Source organism: Mustela nivalis (genome assembly GCF_964662115.1).
Source record: "Mustela nivalis genome assembly, chromosome: 12".
Classification (NCBI taxonomy): domain Eukaryota; kingdom Metazoa; phylum Chordata; class Mammalia; order Carnivora; family Mustelidae; genus Mustela; species Mustela nivalis.
In genome coordinates, this window is record NC_139031.1 from 102187719 (window position 1) to 102208419 (window position 20701).

The 20701-nt window shown below is 35.9% G+C and overlaps 1 protein-coding gene across 20 annotated transcripts in view; it reads right to left on the reverse strand.

Moving 5' to 3' along the window:
- SUGCT (succinyl-CoA:glutarate-CoA transferase) overlaps nucleotides 1–20701 on the reverse strand; it is an 808589-nt gene that overhangs the window by 642119 nt on the left and 145769 nt on the right. For 19 of the 20 annotated variants that reach the window (XM_082692660.1, XM_082692656.1, XM_082692668.1 and 16 more), the window contains exon 8: nucleotides 7546–7689. The exons of the other annotated variant lie outside the window; for it this stretch is intronic. In XM_082692660.1, coding sequence (XP_082548786.1) covers nucleotides 7546–7689 — 144 coding nt within the window. The remainder of the gene's footprint in view (nucleotides 1–7545; nucleotides 7690–20701) is intronic. 20 annotated transcript variants of the gene reach the window in all.

Genomic DNA, 20701 nt, shown 5'->3' on the forward strand with positions numbered 1-20701 from the left:
TACATAATGTCCTTCCTCACAAATTCAGCACATTTACAGACTATTCTTTTTTTTTTTTTTTAAGATTTTATTTATTTGACATCGAAAGAGAGACAGCGAGAGCAGGAACACAAGCAGGGGGAGTGGGAGGAGAAGCAGGCTTCCTGTCCATCAGGGAGCCTGATGCAGGCCTCAATCCCAGGACCCTGAGATCATGACCTGAGCCCAAGGCAGATGCTTACTGACTGAGTCACCCAGGCACCCCTTACAGGCTATCTTTAAGGGAATTCTTCCAGAGTGGACTTTTTCGGCCTACTGCTCACCATACTTCAGAGGTACACAGAATGTTTTAATTTTAATTTCAAAGTGAGAAAAAAACTAACACAATAATAATTAATACATAATAATGAATTATATTCATCTTTATACCAATGCAGCGATAGTTCTTACTATTTTTATGGTGGAAAGGACCCACAAAGGTAAAATCGTCTAAGGCCCACAGAATCAAAATGGGCCCTGAATTCCAAGTCAACCCAGTGTTACATTCTTTCCCACTCAAAACTGGTCCTTTCTAGCCTCATGGGTACAACCCAGATCAGAAATGACTGTATGAAATTTATTTCAAAACCTGATTTATGGTAATGGTTGCATAACTTACTAACTGTACTAGAAATTATTATATGGTCCCTTAAAACTGGGTGAATGTTATGATGTACAAAACATACCTCACTAGGGTACCTGGGTGGCTCAGTCAGTTAAGCATCTACCTTAAGCTCAGGTCGTGATCTTGGGGTCCTGGGATCAAGTCCCGCATCATGTTCCCTGTTCAGTGGCTCCCTCTCCCTCCACCTCTCACTCCACTCATGCTCTATCACTCTCCCTCTCTCTCTCTCTTTCACATATACTTTTAAAAAAAAAATACATCTCACTAAAGCTGTTTTGGGTTTTTTTTCTTAATTTTTTATTTTTTATTAACATAAAATGTATTATTAGCCCCAGGGGTAGAGGTCTGTGAATCGCCAGATTTACACACTTCACAGCACTCACCATAGCACTAGAGCTGTTTTTTTTAAAAGATACAGAATTAAAAAAGAAAAGAAGAAACACAGGTATCTAAAGACAGAAAAAGATGAATTTCAGATTACGATACTTGTTTGAAATTCAGAAATTTATCCAGAAAGGTGTGCTACAATAATGACAGCTGAAATTTTATCTACCCTAAATATGAACAGTGTTACAAACATGGAGAAGGGATAATGACATCAAAAATGCCAAAACATTCTATATGTGAAAATAATTATGCAAGGTTGGTGCTAAAAAGATTCATTGTCGTAGTAATTAGGGAAGCCTGGTTGCAATTAAGTACAGGAAGGATATTAAAACTTCCAAAAGATATTTCTGCAAGCCACAACAGAAGAATAAGAGCAACAGAGTAATTGGAACCACATCCAAACCCACTTCCTTGTTATTTACCAATATCATCTGAAGAATACAGTTTAGATGCTGACGTTAGACAATCTTCAGTTGACAACTTTAAATCATATTAAGACTAAAAAAAAAAAAAAAAAATCAAAGAATTTTATGACAAGGGTTAAAAGTTCATAGCCTTGGAACTATGAAAAATTTGGTGCCCACTTGTAAACCACATCCCGGCCACTGTCGTGTCTCTACAATAAAATGGTTTTGTTGTGGTTGAGGCAATCAACTCCGAGTTAATAATTAGCTACTATTCAAATCAAGTGTAATTTGCGTAATTGTATACCAGCTCACTTCTAAGAGAAGGAGTTCAAAATTTCATTTTTAGCAACTGATATCGAATGTTATAATCATTCGTTTGTCATCCTATGTAATGCAATCAAAATGAGTAGAGAAGTACGTTTTTTTACCCATGGCATGAAATCACCATCATTTTCCAGGCAGCTGAAATTAAGTTCAAATGTTATCTGCTCAATGCAGGTGAACATTTATATAAAAAAAGAAAATGAACACATTTTTTAAAAGGTGAAGTTTCCTATTATACTACTTTGAAAAGTACCTAGAAATAGTGCTTCACATTTACATAAAGCAAAGTTTAATCATTCTGTGGTTTGGTATTTGGATCACGAATCTATAAATGTTATGTTAAATTGAAAGACGAAGTAAAGTTAGTCAGATTTCTCTATTATGAAAAGCTACAATAATTATAATAATAAAATCATTATGTCAATAGCCACCTTTTTAATTTCAGCACATTTCTAACACTGCAAAATATTTTCTCAATAACCTAATAAAATTAATGCAAGTCATCGGAATACTTTCTAATTTATGCAGAATTTTTCACATCCTTTAGTGCACTAGATTCTCAAAACAACTCAGTATTGTTAATATAATGTTGATTGGCTCCCAACATCTATTTCACCTGCCTCTGACCAAAAAATAACCTTACCATTCTTTGGGGGAATCACATTTTCCCCCGTTACAGTCATATTGTTTGGGTGGAGTGAACCCCATCCCTGGTACCTAGAACAGCTTAAGACAAACAGCATATTTTTCAGTCCTCATTAATTGGTTCAGGAATGGTCACTTAAGCCAGTGAAATATATGGTCTTGTTTTCTGGGCTTCTATGAAAAAGGTCTTCCTTTTTCTTCCATGGAAACTGCTAAAAGATTCTGTAAGTTTCCCTCATGGTACAGTATAAAGATGTAAGATCTGGAAGCAGTTCTGCTTCAACTATAGCTCTGTGTAATGAAAGACAGAGAAAAGGGGACTTGGAAAAGGCAGTGCAGAATAGGAGGGAAAACAGGGAAGTAAAGAAAGACGAGAGGGAAAAGAGATGCCCAAGACTTGAGCGGCACATGAGATGAGAAGAAAAGAAGTTACAGAGAAAAGAAATAGGGTAGAGGCAAAACGAGAAGAACAGAGGGTGGGCAGCAGCAGGAGAAGAGAATGAAAATGGTCTTATCGCCCACCACCTTGCACTTCAGACTGGCTTCAACAGAAACTATTATCTATACCACTGCCCTTGAAAACTTAGCACTGTTCCCAACTCAGAAGCTATTCTGGTTGTGGCAACCATAGCATATCTCCAAGGAGACACAGTCTTTGGTTGAAAAGACCATCACCGAGGGAACTGCTAGATAAAAAACCAGAGGCCTTGAGAGGTTAAAAATCCAGATTCCTAAGCATGACATGTGAGGCCCTTAATACTCTTGGCCCAACTGTGCTCTAAAATTCTCTCCTACAGAGAACCATGCATCACCCCCAGTTCTCCATTAGGACAAGACTATCTCTACTACTAAGCCTTGAACAGACATGTCACCTCCCGCTCTAACTGAGCTACCACAGCGCCTGGGGCACAGTGAGTCCTCAGCTGACAAGAGCTCATAAAAAACCCACTCCAAATGTTCTCTTTCTCAAAATTCCCATATTTCAACAGAAACACTTGTCCATCAGGTTAAATTCCCATGAGTCCGAACATGATTAGATAATGATCCAGACAGGTTCACTTTGTGCACTGTCTTACTCTGACTCTTGGAATGCAACGTGGGCACAGGAGGGGCCGGTTTTGTTACATGTACCCTTTCCACTGAGTGATCTTTTTTTTCCCTCTGCCTTGTACTAAATTTGCCTTCTTCCCTGGAGCTTCACCACAGGAAAGCCAGATCTTGCCTGTCCCTCGGTGCCAAAGCTTTTGTCTTTATTGTGTAGGGGAAAGAGAAACCAAAATTCTTGCTGTGACTCTGTTGGTCAAGCAGATCAACATCTCCTAGCTTCAGTTTCTTTCCAAATAAAATAGGAATAAAAAGTCCTGCCCTATACACCTGGGTGCCAGTGGAGCATTGAACTCTTGGTTTCAGCTCAGATCATGACCTTGGGGTTGTGAGATAGAGTCCAGACTTGCACTCAGCATGGAGTCTCCATGGGATTCTTTTCCCTCTGCCTCCCACTCTGCCCTTCACCCCTCTCTCACTCTTGTGCTCTCTCTCAAATAAATAAATAAAATCTTTTAAAAAAATTCCTGCCCTACCTACCTCAAGTGATTCTTATGAAGATCATATAAAACATTAGATCTGAAAATCCATGGCTTTAAAATAAGACTTAATCCATTTTTACTGTTAAAAGGTAATGACAAGAGCCAAGATATGGAAACAATCTAAGTGTTCATTAATGGATGAATGGATAGGGACGCCTGGGTTGCTCAGTTGGTTAAGTGGCTGCCTTCAGCTCAGAGTCCTGGGATCGAGTCCCACATCAGGCTCCTTGCTCAACGGGAGCCAGCTTCTCCCTCTGCCTGCTCTGCCTGCTGCTCCCCCTGCTTGTGCTCTCTCCTTCTCTCTGACAATTAGATAAATAAAATCTAAAAAAAAAAAAAAAATGGATGAACGAATTAAAAAAAAATTTGTACATATACACACACACAATGGAATGTTATTCAGGAATCAAAAAAAGAAGGAAATCCTGCCATTTGTAACAACGCAGATGGACCTTGAGGGCATTATGCTAAGTAAAAGAAGCCAGTCAGAGAAATACAATCTTGCTTATATGTGGACTCTAGAAGAAATTTTTTTTTTGCTTAAAAAAAAACAAAAAACTGAGCTCAAAGAGAACAGATCGGTGGTTGCAAGAGGCAAAGGGCTAGTAAAATAGGTGAAGGGGGTCAGATGGTACAATTTCCAGTTATAAAATAAATAAGTCACAGGGATGTAATGTACAGCATGGTGACTATAGCTAATAATAACTGTGGGAAAAAGAGACCGCAACTATGTATCAGGATGGATGTTAACCAAACTTATTGTGGTGATCATTTTGCAATATATACAAATATTAAATCATCATATTGTATAACTGAAACTAATATAATGTTTTATGTCAGTTTTACCTCGATTTTAAAAAGGTAGTTAATGAGTCTAAAACACACTAATAACTTTAGCAACCTTGGACTGGATCAGCTACAGCAAATGGGCTAAATCCCTCCTACCGAGTTTGCTAAAAGCAAATCATCTCATCATTAGTTGTTTATCAAGTGCTTATCCTAATTCTACAGTTTTCTATGTTTTTCTAACTTTCCTATGAAACCTAAGGGCCATGAGACATACCCACTGCTAACAGTGGGTGTCCTATTGATCTCAAAAGATTGGAAGAGCCTGCTATTTGATGAGTACTGGACTGGGCTTTGAAGATACCACTATAAGCAGGAACAAACATTATTCCTGCATTCATGGGACTTATCGGCTCAGGGGACAACATGAACAACAAACACACACACACACACACACACATACCCCAAATGACTGGAAAGCAGTGTATGTAGGTATGCATGCATGAGTTTGCACTTCCTGTACCCTCACTTTGAAACAGCTCCACTGGTGATATCAAACCCCCTCTTCCACTCCCATCCCCAGGGAACCACACACCTCCACACCATGAATCTCACTGTGCTAGGTGCTGGAAGAGAATTAAATTCTACCATATGCTACAAGAGAATTTCTTCCAAAGCTAATTAATCATTGACATGTAAGTAAAGCAGACTAGGTAAAGATCAGGAGATTTAAATAGAGTCCCAAATCCAGGACCAGCCACATAATTTGCAAGTACTGGTGCAAAGTGAAAAAAATGTAGGGTCTCTCATTCAAAAATAATTAAGAGGGCGCCTGGGTGGCTCAGTGGGTTAAAGCCTCTGCTTTCGGCTCAGGTCATGATCTCAGGGTCCTGGGATCGAGCCCACATCGGGCTCTCGGCTCAGCAGGGAGCCTGCTTCCTCCTCTCTCTCTGTCTGCCTCTCTGCCTACTTGTGATCTCTGTCTGTCAAATAAATAAATAAATCTTTAAAAAAAAAAATAATAATAATAATAATTAAGAATCTCATGGCAGTGATAACAGAGTATTTAAACTAAGCCTAGGACCCTCTGTGACTGCACAGGTCAAACCCCCTGAAGCCTTCCTGGCTTCCAACATTATTGAATGTGTAACTTGTAGCCAGTGAATTTACCCTGCCTCAGGTTCCTTACAGATATAAAATTAGAGGAAGGAAGAAAAGGCTTTCAGCTTCTTTCCATAACCAACATCTGTATTTCTCTATGTAGAAGGCAGTTCATTCATTTGGAGAGAATTATTTTACCCTTTTATATAACCATTAAAATGCTCACTGTGACTGAAAGCTAATGTTGAAACCCCATATGTAGTATTTTACCTTCAACCATTTTGATGTTTTTTCTAACCTCTAGACAAGTCCTTAATTTTGTCTATGAGAACAAATCTCCAAACAGATTTCCAAGTTTACTAGTCTCCCATGTATGCCATTTAAATCTGAAATTCCTAACTGAGGTTTCCATCTATAAAGTAATTTTTCCCATAGTAAAATATCACCTTACATAAATTTGGTATTTTCTTTTTTTCTATTCCTGAAAATTTATCAGTTCTGAATAAGCATCTAGGTCTGCTCCAATAAAAAGGAGACAAAATGGCAATCTTAGACTTAGTTAGCCTTTTAATTCCACCAGGTTAGTTTTTAGCATGACATAACTGATAACTCTCTAAACCAGGGATTCTAACCTGGAGTCTGTGGAAAGAATTCTGGGAAGTAATTAATTTAAATGGAAACAAAATTATATCTCTATGTTCATCCAACTTCTAACAAAATTTAGCATTTTCTTCAATTATGAATGTAGGCAACAAACTCCAGGAGTGTTAGTAGTTCATATGGCTTGATTACAAATAAACTATCCATATTTTCATATCATATTCTAGATATTGCAAATATCTTAAAACATCATTTATGTTCAACATTACCTCAAAATTGCAATAGTTACGATAATAGATCATACGGTTTAATGTATTAGTAAAAAACTACATGTGTTGGGGCGCCTGGGTGGTTCAGTGGGTTAAGCCTCTGCCTTCGGCTTGGGTGATGATCCCGGGGTCCTGGATCGAGCCCCACATCGGGCTCTCTGCTCTGTGGGGAGCCTGCTTCCTCCTCTCTTTCTCTGCCTGCCTCTCTGCCTACTCGTGATGTCTATCTGTCAAATAAATAAATAAAATCTTTAAAAAAAAAAAACTACATGTGTTATTACAACACAAAACTGGTTTTTATATAGAAATAACCATATTTTAATAAAACTGGCTCCCTTGTAATGATAAGTATATCATTTTATGCATCTAAAAACAAAATTCTGAAAAAAGGTCCATAGCCTTCACCAGACTATTCAAAGGGACCATAGTACATAAAAGGTGAAGAAATCCTGGTCAAAAGGAGTTACAGAGCTCATGTGACAATAAAATAGAACCAAATGTACTCTTTTCTCACAAATAGTAATAGACCCATTTTAATACAGTCTTTAAAACTCTAATTCAACAGCAATGTCTACATATAACAAAATCTTCATGGCCTGTTTATTTTAACTTAACAATAATTAAGTATACCAAAATAGAACAGCTTTTGCTGTTGTAGTTTGTGCATTTTTCCTGGTTTGTTTGTTTGTTTTTTTTTCTTTTTGCAGATGGGATTTTTGACCATAGGATTCAATATGAAAGAGTATAACCCAGACATATGCCTACACCACATTCTCAAATGTTCTTTGGCTTGGTACCTGAGATGACAGTAGGTTACAATCAATGAACAGTCCTTTCCCTGTTTTGTATCTTTGTATCAATCCAGCCATAATGGCTCCATATGCATACAGGCCAGTAGCAAGATCAGTCATGGCCACTCCCGGACGAACTGGGTCTCCATCCTGGGTTGGGGAGAGAAAATCAGAGAAAATTGAAAATTGAAACCATCATATGATTTCTCAAATATTCTAAGAGAAAACAGAAGAAAGAATTGTAGATGACATGTGCATGCACACACACAAAAGGAATACACCAAGCTGCTATAGTGGATATTTGCTGCTGGTAAGAATATATTTCTATTTACTGTATCTCTCACTCCATGTCCTACAGACCAAACCAAACCAAATAAAATAAAATAGAATAGTTTAAATATGCCTGAAGTTCCTTCTTAATATATTTTACCTGGTTTAACAGAAAAAAATAAATAATTGAATTTGAATTCAAATAAGGAAATTCATTGGAAATGAAAGAGAGGTTTGGTTTTGCTTTGTTTTTGTTTCTTGTTGGGTAGGAGGGTCTCCCAAGAAAAAAGAAGGCAGAAGACCTGGTCTACTCTCCTTATAAGTACGTTAGTTACTGATGAATATACTAATGGTATTAGCTTTAAAAAAAAAAAAAAAAAAAGTACTCATCCATAGAAGGCTTTTAGCAGAATACTCTTGTTTTAGAACCATTATGGTAAACAAACCTAGAATCTATAGGTTTGTAAGAGACATCACCTATGCAATTATCGGAGTATAAAATGGAATATTTCATAGCCTATAATGTTCCCTATTGTACAAGGTAACCCATGTACATCATTAGAGATCCTATCTATTGCTCCAGGATGGACAGTTTTGTCTACCATGGGAACAAAGAATCTAGGGGCCTCTCTCAATGTCCAGGACCTCTGTCTGCTTTTCCTGTGACTTTCAGTTCCTTGTATCCTTAAAATTACAAGTAAAGCTTAATACTGATTAACATCTTCAATTCATGTCAGTCTGATTTGACAATCCAATCACTGACCTATATGTAAAGATACTAGAATAGTGCCTGGCAAACAAGAAGTCTCCTATAAAAATCAGCTAACACTATCATTAACATTATTATCACTCATTGTTATATCATAGAGTTTCTATTTTTGCACTACCTCGAATTTTGTTAATCCGTTCATCACACAGAATACATTAAAAAGCCTATATTTCATCTGGTTGATACACTCATTCAATCGCCTCCTTATTCATTAATTCCAGCTGCTATTCAATCATTTTCAGAAGGTAGTTTTTCCTTTCCTGCAATCCATACATGAACTACGCCAATCATCTTATGAGAGTGCTAAATAACGTTAAAATCAAGTAAATGAGAATATTTAATAACTAAACTTTTTCTCTGCTCTTTAACACAATTTCAATGAAGATACAGCAATGAAAATTGGAAACCTCTGGCTGTTTCCTACCCATTATTATTGGAAAAACTTGTAGTGGCTTGAATCAGTAAATTTAAAATTAAAATCATCATTGGGATTTAAGATTATTTATATTGTTAAAAATGAGAGAAAAGAAAAAATAAATTAAAAAATTTTAAAAATGAGAGAAAAGTACAAATTTAAGTTTATAGACACATTTTCTTGCTATAAAATGAATAAACTCATATTTTATCTGCTCTACTTCTCAGACCAATAGGAATAAATTAGACAATAAATCCTTTATCTTATATTTAAACTTCCTGAAAGGGGGAGGCTTTTATTACCTGCTTAATATTCCAAAAACATCATTATCCAGAATAACAGTATGAGATTATAAGTATTAAACAAACATTAACTCGTCAATATATCAGAGGCAACATTATCACTGTTAAAGGTGATAAAATTATTTATATCAAATAATTTTAGTGAAACACCAACTTACTAACATACTTAGATTCAAAGTATGAATCGGGCTTACTAACATACTTTAGATTCAAAGATACAAATAAGCTGAAAATATGAAAGCATGGGGAAAAAATATGTCATGAAAACAATAGCCATAAGAATGTTGGAGTGGCTATACTAATATCAGACCAAAGAGTTATTAAAACAAACCAAAAAAATGTCACAAGAGAAAATGGGATCATTGCATTAGGAAGATATAACAAGTATAAACATATATGCACATGTTTCCATATATGGAAAAAAACAGAAAGCCAAAAGTGACTGATTTGAAAGGAGAAACAGACACTTCAGGAATAATAGAAGGTTTCAAAACTCAAATATGAATAGTGAATAGAACAACTAGATAGGAAATCAAGAAAGAAAGAAAAGATTTGAACACCATAAACCAAATATATTTAATATCTAGAAAACATATCCAACAACAAAATGCACATTCTTCTCAAGTGCACATGGAAAATTCTCTAGGACAGACAATATCATAGGCCATAAGACAAATTAAAATAAATTTAAAAGTAGTGAGTTCATACAAAATATGTTCTCAAATAATAACTGAATGAACTTAAAATCACTAACAGAGGCATAATTTGGAAAACCAAAAATATGTGTACAGTAAACAACATAATTCCAAAGCATTAACAAGTAACAAACAAAATCACATAAGAAATTAGAAAATACTTCAAGATTAATAAGAGGCATCCATATTGGTAAAGAAGTTAAAATGTTGCTATTTGTGAACAACATGATACTATACACAGAAAGTCCTAGACTCTACCAAAAAACTACTAGGAGTAATAAATGAATTCAGTAAAGTTGCAGGATACAAAATTAATACCCAGAAATCAGTAGCATTCTATATACTAATAACAAAATAGTAGAAAGAGAAATTAAGAACACAACCTCATTTGCAATTGCACCAAAAAGAATAAAATACATAGGAATAAACTCAAAGAGATGAAACACCTGTATTTTGAAAACTATAAAACACTGATTAAAGAAATTGAAGAAGAAACAAATGGAAAGATATTTTATGCTCATGGATTAGATGAACTAAGAATATTTAAAATGTGCATACTACCCAAAGCAATCTACAGATTCAATGTGATCCCTATCAAAATACCAATAGTGGGTTGTTTTTTTTTTACAAAAATAGAACAAATTATCCTAAAATTTATATGGAACCACAAAAAATTTCAAATAGTCAAGGAAATCTTGAGAAATAAAAACAAAACTGGAGGTATCACAACCCCAGATTTCAAGTTATACGACAAAGCTAAAATAATAAGGGCACCTGAGTGACTCAGTCAGTGCCTGCCTTCAGCTCAGGTAATGATCCTAGAGTCCCAGGATTGAGTCCCACATTGGGCTCCCTGCTCAGCAGGGAATCTGCTTCTCCCTCTGTCCCTCACCCCACTTGTGCTCTCGTTCTCTCTCTCTCAAATAAATAAATAAAATCTTTAAAAATAAAGTTGTAGCAACCAAAACAGTTTGGTACTGCCAAAAGAGAGAGAGAGAGAGAGAGAGAGAGAGAAATAGACACATAAATTAACAGAACAGAATAGAGACCCCAGAAATGAAACCACACATATATGATCAATTAATCTATTACAAAGGAGTCAGGAATATACAATGGAGAAAAGACAGTCTCTTCAATAAATGGTGCTGGAAAACTAAACTGCTGCATGTAAAAGAATGAAACTGGGCCACTTTCTAATACCATACACAAAAATAAACTCAAAATAGATTAAAGTCACAAATGTGAGCGCTGAAACCATAAAAACTCTAGGCACTAATTTCTCTAACATCAGCTGCAGCAAAATTTTTCTAGGTATGTCTCCTAAGGCAAGGGAAACAAAAGCAAAAATTAACTATTGGGATCGCATCAAAATAAAAGGCTTTTCCACAGTAAAAGAAACCACCAACAAAACAAAAAGGCAACCTAATGAATGGGAGAAAATATTTACAAATTCAAAAAGATATATACACTATATTTATTGCAGCATTATGTAACTTATATAAACACTATATTTATTGCAGCATTACTTAAAATAGCCAAGATATGGAAGCAACCTAAGTGTCCATTAGTAGACAAATGGATAAGGAAGAGGTGGTATGTATGTACATGTGTATGTACACATACATACACACATGCACAGATCTGCTGAAATACTACAAAGTCTTAAAAAAAGAATGAGATCATGCCATTTGAGACAACATGGTTGGACCTAGAGGGTATTATGCTAAATGTAATAAGTCAAACAAAAAGACAAAAACCATATGATTTCCCTTATATGTGGAATCTAAAAAAATAAATGAATTAACAAACAAAAAGCAGAATCAGACTTATAAATACAGTGAACAAACTAATGGTTGCTAGAGGGACGGGAGGTTGGGGATGGGCAAAATGGATGAAGGGGTGTGAGAAATATATAGGCTTCCAGTTATGGAATAAATTAGTCATAAGAATAAAAGGCACAGCATAAGGAATATGACAAATCGTAGCTACACCTGGGTGAACATAGCATAATATATAAACACGTGGAACCACTATGTTGTAAACCTGAAACTTATGTAACAGTGTATATCAACTATACTCAAGTAAAAAAAAATACTTTTTAAAAGAAAATGTTTCAAGAAAAGTGAAAATAAAGGTACAACATATCCAAATTTATGAGATGGAGCTAAAGCAGTATTTGAGGGCAATTTATAGCTGTACATACCTATATTTTAAGAGAAGAAATATTTCAAATGAATAACTTAGCATTCCTCCTTTAGACATTGAAAAAAGAAAAGCAAACAAAACTCAAAGCAAATGAGAAGAAGGAAGTAATACAGGGTAGAGCAGGAAATAATGAATAGAGAATAGTAGTCCAATGGAGAAAAATCAAGAACAACAAAAAAAAGTTGGCTCCCTGAAAAGATCAACAGAAGTTGACAAATCTGTACCTGAACCTTATTTTTTTAAGATTTTATTTATTTATTTATTTATTTGAGAGCAAGAGAGTGAGAACATGAGCAAGGAGAAGTGGTAGAGAGAGAAGCAGACTCTCCACTCAGCAGGGAGCCTGTTGCAGGACTTGATCCCAGGACCCAGGGATAATGACCTGAACTGAAGGCGGATGCTTAACTGAGCCACCCAGGTGCCCCTGTAGCTGAACTTTTAGAAAAAAGTGAAAAATAAATCTAACTAGCAAATAAATAGAAAAACTGAATAGATACGACAATTAGAGAAACTGAATTTGTAATCAAAATCTTCCAAAAAAAATTCAAAAAGTCCTGGAAAATACCACCAAGCATTTTTTAAAGTTTTGATTTAAATTCTAGTTAGTTATCATACTGTGCATCGCTTCTCGGCCTTTTGGCTAAGATCAAGTGTATCATACTGTGTAGTATTAGTTTCAGGTGTACAATATAGTGATTCAATGCTTCCATACATCACCAGGTGCTCATCACAGGAAATGCAGTCCTTAATCTCCATCACCTATTTAACCTGTCTCTCCCCACCCACCTCTCCCTTGGTAACCATCAGTTTGTTCTCTCTAGTTAAGAGTCTATTTCTTGGTTTGCTTCTCTTTTTTCCCCTTTGTTCATTTGTTTTGCTTCTTAAACTCCACATATGAGTAAAATCATACATCTACCAAGCATTTAAAGAATTAATGTTAATTCTTTGCAAATGCTTCCAAAAACTCGAAGAGGAAAGAACACTTCTCAACCTCTTCTGCATGGCCAGTAATATACTAAGGTCAAGCCACACAAAGACATCACAAGAAAATAAAACTATACAGGCCAGTATGTCTTATGAGTGTGAACACAAATTCTCAACAGAACACTAGCAAATTGAATCTGGCAATATATAAAAGGATTATACATCATGAGTAACTGGGATCAATTTTCTCAGGAACAAGGTTGATTTAACATTTGAAAATCAATCAATGTAACAATCAAATCATTAAAATAAAGGACAAATGCAAAATGATCATCGCGACAGATGCAGATAAAGCATTTGATAAAATTCAACACCCTGAATGATGAAATATTCAACACACTAGGTAGAAAAGTGAACTTCTTCAATCCCACAAAGGACATATGTGAAGAAAAACACAGGTCACATCATAAGTAACTGTGAAAAATTGAATGCTTTCCCCCCTAATATCAGGAAAAAGAGAAGGATGCCTGTTCTCATCACTTCAATTCAACATCGCACTGGAAATTTTAGCCAGTGCAATTAGGAAAGAAAAAGGAATATAAGGAATCTGGACTGAAAGAAAGAAGTAAAACCATGTTTGCAGATGGCATTATCCTATATATAGTAAATTCTTAGCAATCCACTAAAAAACTCTCAGAACTAATGAATGAGTTCAGCAAGTTTGCAAGATAGATGGCAATATATAAAAGTCAACTGTCTTTTCACAGTAACAATAAACAAATTAAAAATGATAAGAAAACCATTCTATTTACAATATCATTAAAGGAATAAAATACTTAGGAATAAATTTAACAAAAGAAGTACAAACTTATATCTTGAAAACTATTGAACACTGCTGAAAGAAATTAAAGAAGACCTATATAAATGGAAAGACATCCCACTGTCATGAACCAGAAGACTTTATATTGTTAATATGGCAATACTCCTCAAATTGATCTACAAATTCAATGCAATTTCATCTACCAAAATCCTAGGTCCCTTGTTTTGTAGAAATAAAATCTAATTCTAAAATCCATATGGAAATATGAGGAAAGCAGCTAAAACAATATAGAAAAAGAATAAAGTTGGAAGATTCAGACTTCCCAATTTCAAAATATACTGACCAAGATATACAGACCAAGGAAATTCTCAGGTTTACTTTCAATTCCTTTTTGACAAGCATACCAAGATAATTCAATGGGGAAAGAATAGTCTTTTCAAAAAATGGTGATGCAAAAGAGTGAAGTTAGAGCTCCTCCTTACACCATATACAAAAATTAACTTTAAATGGATCTTAGACCTAGACATTAGATCTGAAACTATAAAGCAGAAGAAAATATAAAAGTAAACTCTCATGATCTTAAATTTGGCAATGATCTCTTAGCTATGACACCAATAGCAACAAAAGGAAAAAAGAGATAAATGGAACATGTTTAAAATTTAAAACATATGTGTTTCCAAGAAAACCATCAAGAAAATGAACAGACAACCTAAAAGTTTTTTCAAGTCACATATCCGATAAGGAACTTATAACTAGAATTTATAAAGAAAATCACTAATTTACAGCTCAAATAGTAAGAAGGGAAATAACCCATTTTTTTAAATGGGCAAAGGATCTGAATAGACATTTCTCCAAGATACACAAATGGCCTTTAGCACAGGAAAAGATGCTCAGCATCCCTAGCCATCAGAGAAATGCAAATGAAAACCACAATGAGCTTACAACCCAACAATAAAAAGACAACCCAATTTTAAAATGAGCAGAGTGTTGACACACTTTCAAAAAAAGATATACAAATAGCCAATAAGCACATGAAAAGATGCTCAACATCATTAGCCATAAGGGAAATGCAAATGAAAACCACAATGAGCTTACAACCCAACAACAAAAAGACAGTCCAATTTAAAAATGAACAGAGGGTTTGCACACACATTTCTCCAAAAATGACATATAAATAACCAATGAGATTTTTTTTTTTTTAAATAACCAATGAGTACATGAAAAGGTGCTCAAGGTCATCAGTCATCAGAGAAATGCAAATCAAAACCACAATGAGATACCACATCATACATATTAGAAGGGCTGTCATGAAAAAGAGAGATAATAGCGAGTGTCAGCAAGGATGTGGAAAAATAAAAATTCTTAAACACTGCTGGTGGGATTGGAAATGCTATGCTTACTGTGGAAAACAGTCTAGCCATTCCTTAAAGAGTTAAACATACACTTACCATATGACCCAGCAATTCTTCTTCCAGGAATATACCCAAAAGGATGAAAGCCTACATCCTCACAAAAAGCTGATACCAAAGAGTGGAAGGAACCCAAATGTCCATCAACCAATAAATAAATGAAGTGTGGGATAGCCATACAATGAGATATGTTAGGCAATGAAAAGAAATAAAGTACTGATACATACTGACTTTATGGTAAGTGACAGAAGTCAGTCTCAAAACGGCACACTGTTAGGTCCCCAATAATGGGTCCGTGATTAAAGGAAGGAGACTGATACAAAGCGAAGGTCAAGCAAAGCTTTATTTTGCACCAAGCATCAAGAATCAAACTGACCAGCCAGGGCCACGTCTCTTACAGAGAGGGCGACCTCTCTCTTTCACAGACTAGCTTTTAAGGGCAAAGGCCATGTGGTTGGGCCTGGCCATGCACAGGTGGCCAATGAAATTGTGCAGAGAGAAAGCTGCACAGTCATGCTGGATCACACATAAGTGACCAATTGAATTATAATTTACCCTATAGTAGACATTTGAACCAGCCTATCACCGTGATCAGAATTGGTGCCCAAAAGGTGCCCAAAGGGCGGGGCTCATACTCTTTGGTAACTAGGGAGACAGTATGCATCCCCCCACTGACCGGATGTCTCCACCTGGCCTGAGCCACCCTTGTATTTGGGCTTTGTTACCTGGGGCTGGTTTCCGGGACTTGTTTTTGAGTAAGTCCCTTGGGGGAAGGGGGGCAGGGACAGTTTAAGGGTTAAACAACAAAGTTATTGTTTAACCTGGATGGAAGCCTCTGGCTAAATAGGTCCTTACACACACATTATATGAAATGTCCAGAAAAGGCCAATCCATAGAGACAAAAAGTAGAGCCAGGGACTGAGAGGAAGTGGAACAGGAAGAGCTGCTAATGAGTTTGGGGATCCTTTTTAGAGAGATGAAGATGTTTTAAATTGATTGTGGTGATAGCTACACAACTCTGTGAATATAAAAATCACAATGAATATAAAACCATTGAATTGTACACCTTAAATGAGTGAATTATATGGCACATGAATTACATGTCCATAAAACTGTTTTATTTTTCTAAACATCATTATAATGATGATAATAAAACAAAACAGAAAAAAAAAAACAGAAATAATTAGTAATGAAGTTTGGTTTTTTTAAGATTTTATTTATTTATTTGACAGACAGAGATCACAAGTAGGAAGAGAAGCAGACAGAGGCGGGGTGGGAAGCAGGCTCCCCATTGAGCAGAGAGCCCGATGCGGGGCTCTATCCCAGGACCCTGATATCATGATCTGAGCCGAAGGCAGAGGCCTTAACCCACTGAGCCACCCAGGCACCCCTAGAAATGAAGTTTTGAAGAAGTCTTTTTAAAGGCCTGCTAAGGAACATATATTTAGTGGAAACTCTAGAAGTTACATTTCATCCAAAGCTGTTTGGTAACAATAACTAGATGTACCACTCAGGGACACCTGGGTGGCTCAGTGGGTTAAGCCCCTGCCTTCTGCTCAGGTCATGATCCCAAGGTCCTGGGATGGAATCCTGCGAGTCCTGCAAAGGGCTCCTTGCTTAGCAGGGAGCTTGTTTCTCCCTTTGTCTGTCAATCCCACTGCTTGTGTGCTCTCTCTCTCTCTCAAATAAATAAAATCTTTTAAAAAAATAAATACATAAAATCTTTTTAAAAATTAAGTCTTCTCAATTACTCAGTTTTCATATTCATTCATGTATTTGTGCAGTTTCACTGTTACCTGTGTTGTTTTCTTAAACTCTCTCATCCCCATTCATTCATGCATTTCAAAAGTAAAACCTAAACATTAGTTTTAAAAAAAAAAAAACTTCACGTGCACCCAAATGTTCATAGCAGCTATGTCCACAATAGTCAAACTATGGAAAGAACCTAGATGTCCATCAACAGATGAATGGATTAAAAAGATGTGGTGTATATCTACAATGGAACACTATGCAGCCATCAAAAGAAATGAAATCTTGCCATTTGCAACGATGTGGATGGAACTAAAGGGTATTATGCTGAGTGAAATAAGTCAATCAGAGAGAGACGATTATCATATTACCTCTCTGATATGAGGAATTTGAGGGGCACGGTGGAGGGGGGGATTGAGGGGTAGGGAAGGAAAAAATGAAACAAAATGGGATCAGGAGGGAGACAAACCATAAGAGACTCTTAATCTCACAAAACAAACTGAGGGTTGTTGGGGGGAGGAGGGGTATGGAGAGGGTGGTTGGGTTGTGGACATTGGGAAGGGTGTGTGATATGGTGAGTGCTGTGAGATGTAAAAGCCTGACAATTCATAGACCTATACCCCTGAAGCTAATAATACATTATATGTTAATAAAAATAACTAAAGATTTTTAAAATTAATAAAAATTTTAAAAACTAGTGAAATCCAAATAAAGTAGAGTTAATAGTACTGCACCAATGTTAATTTCTTAGTTCTGATCATTATACTATGGCTTCATAAAAAGTTAACATTTCATAAAGAGTTAAAATTGTAAAAGGTATGGGCCCAAGGATATAGGATATATATAAGGGTACGATTAAAGCATATAGGAATTTAGGTCATCATGGTGACCTAAATTATAAAATTAAGAATTTTTAAAAGATTATTTCTCATACAGGATTTAAGACTGTATAATATTTTCACTCATTTCTGCATATCTATTCCCACTACTTTCAGAGCTTATCAAATAGATTTTTTAAAGGAAGGAAGGATGGAAGAAAAAAAAATTGTGTTTTTCTAAATTATTACTTAAAACCTTGTTTTGTTAAAAAAAAATATGTAAGAAACTATAAATCAATTCTGGCACGTATTCAATAAAGTGGCATGAATTTGAAGTCACGCATTTTTCTTTTTATTTATATTACCCAAACTAATTACTTCACAAAACAACAAAATTGTGAAAACTTTTTTTAAGTAGTTGGCTTCATTTCCAAAATTAAAAAATATATATCCTTAAATGTATCTGTCTAGATGTCATATTTTTATTTCATACTCAGTCATTCACTATACTAATGTAATTTACAGAAAATTTTGTTTCTACCTTGGGGCCCATGAATTTTTTAGTGACCTGTTTTCTGAAATATGAATTCTTCCACCATTTACTCACCATGTAATCTGTGGAAAGTTCTTAGTCTTTCTATTTTTTTCCCAATTGTCAAAGGTAGGTAATGATAAAATCTACCTCACCAGTAGGTATGAGAATGTAATAAAAAAACGTGTATAAAAGCACTTTATGTACAAATGTGATTTTTTTTAAGATTTTATTTATTTATTTGAGAGTGAGAGAGAGCATTAGAAGGGAGAAGGTCAGAGGGAGAAGCAAACTTCCCCTGGAACTGGAAGCCCTATGTGGGACTCGATCCTGGGACTCCGGGATCATGACCTGAGCCCAAGGCAGTCGCTTAACCAACTGAGTCACCCAGGCGCCCCACAAATGTGACAGTTTATGAGATACTTGGTGTCATGCTAGGAGACCCATCAGAAACATTTAGCAATAGTCCAAGGGAGAGAGCCAAAGAGAACCTCAATTAAGGAAGAGAGCACACATTGACTCCAGAGATACTTAGAAATTTGAATTCTTAGACTTTGAGTATGGATTGGGTGAAAAGAGAGGTTAAAATTAAATTAATTTGGAAAAACAATCAACAGGAAATTGCTTCTTAATATGAGAGTAGTATTTTGATTATGAAAACCACTGTAAGTAAGACTTACAGCTCCAACTAGTAGGAAAGTATCTTTAGTACAAAGAGCAACACGGAGGACAAAAAAATGGTATATTCAGAACAAATAAGTATTTTAACGCACAAGAATACGGTCACTATAGTCACGGCCTTCCATTTCATAGGTGCAGACTATGGAATCACACAGTATCTGAACCTCCTGCTCTAAACACACACTCTACCTCAAACCACTTATTAAAGCTAAAAATATGCTTATATTGACATCCACACACAAATTTCTATGAAGCAATACTTCCCTTACAGGAAGGAGATTCCAAGTAATGGCTAAAACACTGAACTCAGCGCTGCAGATCCAACTCCTAGGTGCCTTCACTTTCCCACCTAAAAAGAGGCAAAACAAAATCTGCCAGTACATGCCTCACTGACACTACAGAGGCCTCCAGCCTAAATCACATCTTTTTAGAAGTTGAAAGGATCTAATAGTTCAGTCCTCTTATCGGTGAAGACAGAAAAGCAGGAGAGTATATAGTTGTGAAGAGATCAATCCCTGGTACTTACTAGCAAACAGTGTTCCCACTGTAATACATTAAATCCAGGCTCTCAGGGGTGTACAGTACCAACAAGACAAAAATCTTCAGACATTTCACCTAGAGACTGGAACAGGAAGATCATTTTCTTCATCAAAACTCGAAAGACTCGGGGCACCTGGGTGGCTCAGTGGGTTAAAGCCTCTGCCTCCAGCTGAGGTCATGATCCCAGGGTCCTGGATCGAGCCTGCTTCCCCTCTCTCTCTACCTGCCTCTCTGCCCACTTGTGATCTCTGATATCAAATAAATAAATAAAATCTTAAAAAAAAAAAAAACTCGAAGGCCCAACCCATCCATCATCCACACATCTCCATTTCAACCTTGACAAAGCACAAGTCAGAAGCCAAAACCACAACAAACTGGGACCCCAGAAACAGGGAAGAAAAAGAAAAATTGAGACGACAAGAGAAAAAAGATCAGAGAGTCCATATCAAACAGGCAGCTCAAGGGAAAATGAAACAAACCAATTTGTGCCTTTCTCCAGCAGCTAGTGAATGCTTCGCTACCTATTATGAATTTCTTTCTGGGAATAAATTAGACTTTTTGTACTTCTAAATATTAAATGTATAACTTAGAGGTATTCCTACAGAATATAACATTCCATAGTGCACTCTAAAACCAGGATCTAACTCTTCGCACAATCAGAAGTAAGCAATCCCTGCTATGGACAAGAAACTGAGGAACAGCTAGGTTAATCAAATACTGTAAAATGTTACAACCATTTAGTAGCTGAGTCAGGCTGAGAACCCTAATCAAGTGACCTTGAGCTCACTGCCTCTACCATATTACTGCATTCAACTGTCTTCCTTAAGGATTCATTGATTCATTACCAGGTCTAGATTCTTAACTATCTTCTATTTGGTAAGCCAGTAAGGAGATCCCTGGAGGTCTCCTGAATTTCTACAGTGCTATATATAAGATGTCATGCTTTTCAAGATACTTCAACATATGCTGTTACATTTAGCTCTCGACAGTAATTCTGTAAGTACCAATATTACCTCCATTTTACAGATTATGA